This window comes from Anabrus simplex, chromosome 5 (genome assembly GCF_040414725.1).
Source record: "Anabrus simplex isolate iqAnaSimp1 chromosome 5, ASM4041472v1, whole genome shotgun sequence".
NCBI lineage: Eukaryota > Metazoa > Arthropoda > Insecta > Orthoptera > Tettigoniidae > Anabrus > Anabrus simplex.
The window spans coordinates 433,266,316-433,278,395 of record NC_090269.1 but is presented as its reverse complement, the minus strand read 5'-3'; the positions used below and the strand labels follow the sequence as shown (position 1 = coordinate 433,278,395).

Below are 12,080 nucleotides of genomic sequence, written 5' to 3'. Positions count from 1 at the left end.
ATACATAGGTATTTTGTCGAATCCTAAAACATGTTATTTTTAACTGTAATAATCGTATGGATTTTATAATTTATAAAGTGAAGTTTGGTAATGAGATGAGAAATGTTAGTATGGTACAGGTGAGTAGTAAATAATAATATATATACAAACAAGTTTGGAACAAAGTACTAGTGGGGTGCTTAGAGTTGTAAAAATATAACCTCGTGGATGTCAGTAGTCCTCGTACTAAAGAAACAATGTAAAATAACACATATAAACATATATACAAGTATGTACAAAGTCTGGAGAGTAAAGAGTGAAACTCTTTTAATGTCGAGTCGGCTTGACACTGATCACTCAAGCGGAGAAATTAGGTATTTGGTGTATTAAAGCTGTGTTGGTCGGTTGCGTTGTTGATTGTTGGATGTGAAGTTGTTTTTGAATTTCTGGTTGAGAAGAAGGTGGAAACTGTGCGTGGATATATTGATTCACAGTTCTTAGCGGAAACCAAATTGGACACCTGAAGTATTTGATGTTTCCTCACAGCAGATTGGTTCCTCTTTGATCTTTACTTCCAAGTCCATTTTTAATAGCGTGTGAAGGTTCAGGCTGTTTGGGATGAGATTGCTTCAACAGACCTTGCACTGATCATGAAAATCTTAAGAAAAAGAGCAAAATCCACATGACAAACAAAAGGTTTTTTCTTAAGATTTTCATGATCAGTGCAAGGTCTGTTGAAGCAATCTCATCCCAAACAGCCTGAACCTTCACACGCTATTAAAATGGACTTGGAAGTAAAGATCAAAGAGGAACCAATCTGCTGTGAGGAAACATCAAATACTTCAGGTGTCCAATTTGGTTTCCGCTAAGAACTGTGAATCAATATATCCACGCGCAGTTTCCACCCTCTTCTCAACCAGAAATTCAAAAACAACTTCACGTTCAACAATCAACAACGCAACCGACCAACACAGCTGTAATACACCAAATACCTAATTTCTCCGCTTGAGTGATCAGTGTCAAGCCGACTCGACATTAAAAGAGTTTCACTCTTTACTCTCCAGACTTTGTACATACTTGTATATATGTTTATATGTGTTATTTTACATTGTTTCTTTAGTACGAGGACTACTGACATCCACGAGGTTATATTTTTACAACTCTAAGCACCCCACTAGTACTTTGTTCCAAACTTGTTTGTATATATATTATTATTTACTACTCACCTGTACCATACTAACATTTCTCATCTCATTACCAAACTTCACTTTATAAATTATAAAATCCATACGATTATTACAGTTAAAAATAACATGTTTTAGGATTCGACAAAATACCTATGTATGCTTTAATATGGCTGATGATGACCCCTAGGTGGGTCGAAACTAGTTCCATGTAATTTATAACATTGTAAATACATATTAGTACTGAATAGGTGGAAACCTTACTGTGTTACTATTCATATGTTATTCTCAGTTCAGTACGGACCAACAACATGAAATTCATAACCCTTGATGCTGTCAAAATGTGTCAGTGATATGAAGGCATTATGCCTTATAATGTGATGTTTTTGAAACCGATTTAATGTATAACAGTTGAGGATGACCCCATAGGGGTCAAAACCAGTACTGAATTTACTGCATCTTCTAAATAAACATTGTATTGATAAGGTGGAGGCTTCTATATTATTTTTATATTGTGTGGCTTCTTTACCGTCCCTTTTGCTGATGGGATGCAAATATTTTCTCTTCAAATTAGAGACGTGTTTTAGAGTTAAATGTCAAAATGAAGCAGTAGAAAGATCACAACATGAAAATAATTTGAAATTGAAGGGGACAAATATTGACAAATATTCATTAATAGGAAGGGGAGTTGGCAGTAGAAATAATTCACGAAGAGAGTTGTTTCCTAAATTTTGAAATTTGTTATCTATGTAAACAATTGATAAACATTCTGCCACCTGTGTGACTGCTCTAAATGCTGATCAGTATTGATTGATGGATTTTATGGTTGATTTGTTTATTTATTTATTAATTTATGTTTGTTCGTGTTAATGTCATGTACATAGAGGGATGACGGATATGTCTATGGTTATGATGTAAGCATTGTTAACTTGTAGGAAAATTGGTATGAATGATTTGGGATTATTTGATATTACAGTGAGGTGTTTTGCGAGTGAACGTATATAGGAACATGGAAAGGAACATAGAAGCGACAAGTCAAGTCATGTGTAGAAAGATTGGAGCAAGGGAATGTGAATGTAAGAAGATAAAGAAAATAGCTAGTCAGTGTGGAAATAGGAATCAAAAGAAGTGAAAAGGGAGCAAGGAATGGTATTGGGTAAGGAATTTGAGACAGTCTTCATTCTTTCATGTCTCGTATGCCAATGCTACCTCGTCTAATGCTATCCTATCTTATGTTTCTATTCATGTTCTTATCTCTCTTATCACTTGTCTGTTCCTTACCCCTCTTATATATTTACATTGGGAGGTAAATTACTTATACTGTTATTGTGCTGATATGAAAATTATTTTCTCAGCTGTTTCTTGTTTATAATTTTTTCCTCACTTCTTTATTCTACTTTTCTTATTTCTTACTTATAGCCTTCTGAAGACACAAAGGAGGCAATATTCATTGAACAACACACTGTTGATCAGCTTGTTCCATACATCAAAGAAGAAACAAGGTATGTACACCACAAACCCTATACAAACAGGAATAAGGTTGTACGTATTCACTGTTGTGTTCAGTTGTGGATAATTTGTCTCCAAAAGCTGGCCATTTTCATCAGTTTTATCCTTTCTTTTCAAGGTTGTGTTTATACTCTGATATATTGAAAATTGATTTGTAAAAATTATCCAAAATATTCAGGAACTTTAAGATCATATTGATGTTCCTCAATGTATAGTCCGCACACTTTATGTTGGTGCATTTGTGTACGGGGGTGAAGAGTAAGGAGGGAGGTGTCCCGAGATCGATACTGCTGCCAACCGAAGGAAAATGAAATCTGAATTGAATCGAGAATATGATCGATCGATACGAAGTTTCTAAACCGTTATCATCTTAAGCCAACAACTATGTCACATACACATTATATAACATTATAAAACATTTCTCGATGCGAATCTTGTTCCTAGCATGAATTCTATACTTTGGATTTGTTGTGTAAACAACAACAGTACTAGTACGTAAAGTGTACGCCAGATGTCGCACAACGATGCTTAAGCGATTCATAGTTTGTGTTTCAAAGGTTGCCAGTACGAATCTCGAAGATCGCCGAGGTCGACCGATTCAGCACTAGTGTGTAAATGCACCAACATAAAGTGTGCGGATAATACAGTAGTTTTATTGAATATATATCTATATCTAGATATTTCTGAAATGTATTTGTACAAACAACAGTGCGCCTGTAGTTAAACGTGTGTGAAAGTGCTCCGTAATTCGCCTACCGAATATCAAAATATATCATATATATTTACCGTGAGTGGGATCCACTAGATTTATAAATATATATTTCATTTTTAGTGCATCAGACATGACCCTCAAAGCTGTGAATGAGAAGATTAGTGAATTTGAAAGACGTATGTCTCAATTCCAAGGGCGCCTGGAGGAAGCTCTAACTGCTACTACTAACAATGCCACTAGTCCCAAAGAGTTGTTACATGTGCTTGAAAGTGACTTCCGTGACTTTCGAGAATCGATTTCAGCGGAAATATCCTATTTGAAGAGAAGTATAAGTGAAATTGAACAGGGTCTTGAGATACAAGAAGCATTGTCAGATGAAGTGGCCCAATTGTCTCCTGTTGCATGGTGTTAAGGAGACTGCTAATGAAGATGTGTACAGCAAGGCCTTGGATACCATCAGAGATAAACTGCAGATTGACCTGAATATTGAGTGCATTGATCGATGCCACAGATTAGGGCGACAACAGAGTTCGACTGCTGATGTGATGACTTCAGGAAACAGGCCAATTATCATAAAATTTCTTAGATATCAGCAACGAGATACAGTGTGGCGCGCTAGGCGGCTGCTAAAAGGCACTAAAGTTCTTATTACTGAATCTCTGACAGCTACAAGGAAGGAGATGTTCCGCAAGGCACGTGATATATTTGGAATGCGTAACACCTACACGCAAAATGGCACGATTGTCGTCCTCACAGCCGATGGAAAGAAGATGCACTTAAACACTCCTGCAGAATTAAATTCTTTGATTAGACAGTTAGGCGAAATTAGCACTAGGAAATAATTATGATTGTGTTCTTGTTATTGCTAATGTATATTAGGCCAATTCTACGTTTTAGGTTAGTTATGGTTAGCAAGTGTGTGTATTTGTGTGAATCAGCTGGAAGTTATATTTTATGTTATGTTGAGGTAAGCCGCTATCTGTTTATTCTCGACTTCTGCCTGAGGATTTAAGTATAACAATATCATTCACTTCTATTTCGAGCATTGACTTGGACACAGACACCACCCCTCCTTTCTCTTTGGCACCGATTTCTAGTTTTACTCCTCTTACCTCTCTCTCTTCCCAGATTCTCTCTTCAGATCTATCTGTTCATAGTATTTTAGAAACGGAAGTGAAAGCATTTCCACGCACTTTGTTGTGTGCTCATGTTGACAGCCAATCTATTGTAGATTACCGTGATGAACTGAAAGCTATATTTGAAAACAGTTTATTTCATATAATTGCTGTAAGTGAGAGTTGGCTATGTAGTTCAATTCCTTCCAGTGTGGTTGAAATACAAGGGTATCGTATTCATCGATTTGATACGATGAGCAGGCGTGGAGGTGGTGTTGCATTGTTTTGTAAGCTTAATCTCGGGAGTACAGTGGTAAAAACTTCTACCACTACTACAAATCCTGTTCCTGAATTTATGTTTGTTGAAATTATTATAGACACTGTTAAAGTACTCATTGGGGTTGTATATAGGCCTCCAAATGAAGGGGGCATTGGTGAGTTAGAGGACGATTTAATGAGAGTTTTACCATCTTATGAACACGTGATTATACTAGGCGACTTTAATACAAATTTGGTAACTCGGACTAGTAAAACAATACGTTTTTGAAATATTTTCCTCTCCTGTGACAGGACAATATTGCCCTCGGAACTAACTAACTACGTTCATACTTCCACCGTCTCTTCCGATACACTGATTGATCTCATGATAACCAATAATCCACACAAGGTTCTTAAACACGGTCAAATACCTGTTCCTGAAATATCAACTCATGACCTTATATACTTAGCGTATTCGCTAAGAGTTCCTAAATATAGGTCGAAATACGTGACTTTTAGAGACTTTAAAAATATAGATTTCAATCACCTAAAAGAAGATGCATGCACATGTCCTTGGGGTGACATAATACTAATGAATGACACAGATGAAAAACTGTAAAATATTAATTCTCATATTCATGGACTTTACAATAAGCATGCTCCTAAGCGCCGTGTGAAAGTAACACGGCCGCCCTGTCCGTGGCTGACAACTGAAATTAAATCTTTGATGGCTCAGCGTGATTCGTTATATAGACGTTACAAACAAAATTGATCAGCTGACGCATTTGAACAATAACGTGTACTGCGAAATCGAATAAAACAAATTATCCTCAATAAGAAATTCGATTACTTCCGGTGTCTATGCAATAATATAAACGCTGGTAGTACTTGGCGACAACTTCGTTCATTAGGTATTGGAAGGCCTCCTGTGAACCATGCTAAACCAGAAATACCGGTTGACGAGATTAATAGACACTTTTCAACACATGTCTTTACTCCTGAACACGATATAGTGCAGGCCACCATCAAGTCTATAATACGACAACAATCATCTGATCGTCCATATTTCGAATTTCGGACTGTTTCAGAGTCTGAAGTGAGACGAGTACTGATTTCAATTAAATCTCATGCAACAGGGGCTGATGAAATCCCTATTTTCTTTATTACTAACATTATGGATATAATATTGCCAGTTATTACTGACTTATTTAATGCATGCCTCTCCCGTAGTTGTTTTCCGACAAAGTGGAAAGATGCACAAGTTGTCCCAGTTCCAAAAAGGTCGCCAGCTAATGTAGCATCCGACTTTTGTCCTGTATGCATTCTTTCAGCACTGTCTAAAGCTCTAGAAAAATTGCTCTATAGCGAACTTGAACAATATCGGGAAAAATATTCTCTGCGTGACCCCTTCCAATCTGGTTTCAAGAAAGGACATAGCACAGGGACGGCACTACTAAGAATTACAGACATTAAACGAGCTATAGATGAGCGGAAAGTGACTATACTTATTTTACTTGACTTCAGTAGTGCGTTTGACAGAGTAAATATTGACATATTATTAGCGAAACTACAAAGATTTAATCTGAGTCCCTCTGCTATTCAGCTCTTTGCTTCGTACCTCTCCAATCGGCAACAACGTGTTGTCATAAACGGCATTACCACAGACTGGAAGACGAAGCAGTCAGGTGTCCCACAGGGATCCGTGCTTGGATCTTTTCTGTTTACTCTATATATCTTCTCAGTTCAGTAATTGAAAGTATCATTTATATGCAGATGATCTACAAATATATTATCACTGTAAAGATATTGATATTGAGTTTGGAATTCATCAGATGAATTCAAATTTTAAATCTGATTAGCTCCTATTCTAATAAGAATTGTTTATTAATTAATCGTAAAAAGACACAAGCTATTATAATAGGGCAACAAAGGCAGTTAAATATCCTTAATAAGAAATTATTGACTTCACTTTTGCTTTGTGGTGTAGCTATACCATTTCAGAAGTCGGTAAAAAATCTTGGAATTATCATAAGTGACATACTAGATTGGAGTGAGCACATAACAAGCATCTGTAGGAAAATTCACTCGTCACTTCACCCTCTCAAAACTCGCCAATCACTTCTTCCACTAGGCTTGAAAATTAAACTTATCCAGACCCTCATATTTCCCATATTTAATTATTGTGATATTGTAATGATAGATGCCACCATGGAAGAGACACTAAAATTTTATTATATTTTATTATTATATTTTCAATTAAATTTTCAACTCATATCTCCCCCTATTATGAACTTCTCTCCTGGTTAAAAATCGATAAACTACGACATCTTCATGTTGCTACTCACGTATTTCGTCTGCTGAATGGATCTAAACCCCAGTATTTATCCTCAAAGTTTAATTTACTCTCCTCCTCTCACGAACATAACACACGATCGACTACGACACTCTCAATTCCTGTGCATCACTCATTTCATTTAACCGCTCCTTTCAAGTGTCTGGTGCAAGGCTATGGAATTCCCTTCCAGTTAGTGTTAGGAATTGCACTTCCTTAGCTTCTTTCAAGCGGTCTTGCCGAGATTACCTATTAAATGTATAACCAGTTTGTATGAATGGCAGTATGAATGGAAGAATGAATGAGGTTAGGATTTATATTTTGTTAAATTATTTCATTATTCTTTTCTATAAAGTTTATTAGATATGTGGATAAGTGTAAGAGAGGGCCGTGAGCCTTAACTTCTCCACAAATGAAGGCATGATATATAGTACATATAAGCATCTATGTAAAATATATTCTTTCTTTCACTGTCACTGCATCATTTGTTCATCATAATTTTGTCATCTGAAATGCCATGTACAACTATTAGCCCCAGATATTCTCAGAATTTTTTTTGTGTGTGTGTGTGCGTGCGTGCGTGTGTGTGTGTGTGTGTGTGTGTGTGTGTGTGTGTCCAGCGACCAACAGAGGAAGCCATGTTTACAGATTATAAACAAAATGTACAAATTCAGAGTTGTTAAATTTTTATGGGCGTTGAAAACAATATAATTATTTCAACTTACATAACGTAGCTTAATTAATCAATGTATTGATGGCTCAATTTAGTAGAACACTAACACAAGGAATATTGTCATAATTTAAATTATTGATTTGGTTAGATTTCATTTCTTATGATCTGTCCATTTCTATTGTGCGTTAAGTCAAATTTCTCCATTTGTGGACGCCAAAGCGGAAGGGTTGTAGAAATGAAACATTCCGTTCAGTAGATCTACATCTTAAATATCATAGTTTTGAACTAAAATTTCCACATTGCTGTAAGCATAACAAGATATAGTGGTGTTGATCTGAAGTTTGTTCCTGTGTTATGGTCATACTGGTTCATTGTTGCCATTTCCTACTTTTCAGTTTAGCGCTCATTGTCAGTCTAGTGCTTGTACTGTGTTGATTGCAAGCATATTTACACAAATACCATGATTAGTATATAATTAGTTTAAAGTAGGTAATCAAATGGGCAGCTAAAGTGAAGTTTTAATTTGTTGAGGTAGCCTAAAAAATTGCCAGAATTCTTTACATAAGTAAATTTACTAGCTCATAAATATAGGTAAATAATAATTTAATGATATAATTTTATTTCAGAATTCTTATTAAAACAGTGGTGTAAGAGAGTAGCACCATTATATATCCTTTAAAGATAAAAATGATATAAAGTTCCTTATTTAACTGTATCACAATTAAATTGAAATAAGAAATGAAGTGGTTCAACTGAAGCATCAGCAGCCTTGATCATTAAGCTTTTCACAAAGTTTTGTCGGCATTTAAAAGCACAGTGCGAGACATTCTGCAGGCATATGTTGCGCTAATCTTCAGGAGCTAGCATCTCACTTCAATTAAACAACTTGTCTTCGTCTTCTACACATTTTTGGAACTTCATATTTATTAAATCCTGTTTTTACTTCACACCTGACAGTGTATGCAGGCTGGTTGAATGAAGTGTTCACCTCTTCTCATAAACATTTTGAAGCACAGTGCCGGACGTTGCGCGTGTTGTGCTACTCTTCAACGGGCTTGCGCCGTGCTTCATACAAGTGACTGATCTTTAACTTCTTCTGGTTTTTATGATTTAAAATTGCACAGTGCTAATCCTTATTGTCGTATATTGCCTCTTCAACTACTTTTGAAACACTTACCCTTTTAATTTCTTGTTTTCCTATGCATTGTTTTTGTATTTTTAATCGGCTGATGATGACCAAGATTGATGTTTGAAACCTTTACCGCTTTTAGTCTAATAAGAATGTAACACTACATTTCTTAGTTAATGGTATTGAATATGTTGAACCATTTCACTTCTTATTTCAGTTTAATTATAGATCCTGAAATCAAACGTTTAACGCAGTTGTGTCCCCTTAACTGTGGGTGTGCCATTGGGCTATTTGCTATTTACGTTTTTACTGTCACACCTTTCCAGGTTACTGCATAAAATGGTCTTTGATTCTCACTCCTGCACTCCCTGGGATGTGATTGTAGAAGCTCAGACTTGTACTCTCAGCCATGGCTTCGTATCGGTGGGTTCTACTATGGCTAGTCATGGCCTAATGTTTGACTTCAATCCACATTCGTGATGGAAATTATCAATTCTGAAAGGTTTATTGGTTTTTTGCGTCTTCTCGACTGTTGTGTGCTGCATTGACTTGTTCCTACTGTACATTCACAACTAGTGGCAAGAAATATTCTCTTCAGTCCTCAGAACCATCCAGTACCATCTTATATTCTCTCATTAGTCATAGAAGAGCCATGCACACAACTGGAGAACGCTCTAATGTATCAACTCTTCGAGGTTCAAATTCTCCAGTTTCTTTGTAATTCTTGTGTAAGAGGACACAGTAGGCTAATTTAGATGACAATCTTGTAATATGGCCACCAATATAAATCATTATTCCACAGTGTTTATTTCTCTTTTCAGATCGGGTTTAATTTGGCTTTCTTCCTATAGTATATTGTGGAGAGGCATTCTCTAAACAAGAAAGCAGCAAGACTTCTGGGATATGATCATTTTTCTTGGTTTAGAAGGCAGAGGACAGTTCATTCTCTAAGTAACTTAGTGTGTTGAATATCATAGGACTTAGATGCTTCTGGAGGATTCAGTCGACAGGCTCTTACAGTATCTAGAGCTTCCCACATTTTTTTTTTTTCATCTCACCTTGGGTGCTGTATTGTCCTGGCTCTCATTTCAACAGTCTACAAATATCATGGAGCAACTTAAATGATATCTTTCAAAATGTCTAAAAAAAATTCCATTTCAATTTGGCACAAAATTACATAAGAGTATGTTATAAAGATTAATATATTTCTTAATTGCTGACTTGTGGAAAGACACATGGCCCTGAGCTAAACAATTAATACTCAGGTTACCTTCCATTTCTGGAGAGAGGCATGACCCTGATCTAACCACTTAGTAGGCTGAGGTTACCTTCTGCTTGTGCAGGCACACATGGCGCTGAGCTAATATTTAGTACTCAGGTTACCTTCTAGTTGTGGAGAGAGGCACATGGCCCTGAACTGACCACTTAGTACTGAAGTTAGCTTCCACTTGTGCACAGGCACATGGCCCTGAACTGACCACTTAGTACTGAAGTTAGCTTCCACTTGTGCACAGGCACATGGCTCTGAACTGACCACTTAGTACTGAAGTTAGCTTCCACTTGTGCACAGGCACATGGCCCTGAACTGACCACTTAGTACTGAAGTTAGCTTCCACTTGTGCACAGGCACATGGCCCTGAACTGACCACTTAGTACTGAAGTTAGCTTCCACTTGTGCACAGGCACATGGCCCTGAACTGACCACTTAGTACTGAAGTTAGCTTCCACTTGTGCACAGGCACATGGCCCTGAACTGACCACTTAGTACTGAAGTTAGCTTCCACTTGTGCACAGGCACATGGCCCTGAACTGACCACTTAGTACTGAAGTTAGCTTCCACTTGTGCACAGGCACATGGCTCTGAACTGACCACTTAGTACTGAAGTTAGCTTCCACTTGCGGACAGGCACATGGCTCTGAACTGACCACTTAGTGCTGAAGTTAGCTTCCACTTGCGGACAGGCACATGGCTCTGAACTGACCACTTAGTGCTGAAGTTAGCTTCCACTTGCAGGCAGGCACATGGCTCTGAACTGACCACTTAGTGCTGAAGTTAGCCTCCACTTATAGTATGTCACACGCTCCTTAGCTGACCACTTTTTTCCACTCCTCCATGGTCTTTATATTTATAGACTTGTTCGGGGTGAAAATAACACACTAATGAATCTGACCGTTTGCTATCTACGATGATGCAGGCAGAAATATGAATTGCAAAATTCCATTCAGCCTATGACACACTGAGAGACTCTGCACTTGTTGCTAGTTATAGAATTTCACCCGATATTCAAACTGTCACTGCCAGTTAAGCTAGATAATCCTGAAACGTTTCTTTTGGTGAGTTATATATATTCTCAGTAATATATATAATGGAGTAAATTAAACACAAATTGAAACACAATTTTCTGAAAATAGGTCATTGATAGGTATTGGACACGGGCTTAAAGGGAGAGAATTTGAACATATTCATTTGAATGCTAGGATGTGTAAAATATCCATTGTTTCCCATTTTTTACAATAGAGTATTCATCAATCTGCTTCTTGTTATTCTCCTTCCTTAGAATTTATCCTGCCTGCTGGCAATGTCCAGTGTTGTGATTCATTGTGTCCTTTTAGTTCATTCTGGGGCCATGTTGTCGTACGTACGATGCTGTAACTGGTGTAAAACCTTCAATTATTATGTTTAATATATTTTAATTATGGTTTATTTAATGCTAAATTGAAAATGAAAACCTGCTGCACACTGCTGCATCCCAACATTGAAAGAACAAAACTCTGCCGGAGGATCATCGGGAATGATGGATTTCCCTGGTTTCATCTTTTTCTGCACAGCCTGGACTTCCATGATGTCAATTTCCTTCTTTGGACCATCAACAGCGGAGGTGGTTGGGATTGGTAGATGGGGAAATTCCAAGATGGAAATTTTGTCAAAGTAGTTCCGCCAGTATCCCGTGCTTCCTGCCAGTCGAGTAGCGTGTTCCAGAAGCATAACTGTTTCATAGCGAATATTCATCGATACGACATGAAATACCATTTTACTGACAATCTAATTGAATACGTAATAAATCACTTGTCACCAATAAACCTAATTACGTAAAGAATTGCTGCAGCGTATTGCATCTTTTCCTTGATGTGATAAGTCACAACACATATGGCATACAACCACTGTCATATTTTCTGCCCTGTGTTGTC

The 12,080-nt window shown here is 37.1% G+C and overlaps 1 protein-coding gene across 1 annotated transcript in view; it reads left to right on the top strand.

Annotated features, from left to right (window-relative positions):
* LOC137501026 (zinc finger protein 236-like) overlaps window positions 1–12,080 on the top strand; it is a 134,309-nt gene that overhangs the window by 57,485 nt on the left and 64,744 nt on the right. Inside the window, exon 4 of the mRNA XM_068227880.1 lies at window positions 2,583–2,665. Within this exon, the coding sequence (XP_068083981.1) occupies window positions 2,583–2,665 (83 nt within the window). The remainder of the gene's footprint in view (window positions 1–2,582; window positions 2,666–12,080) is intronic.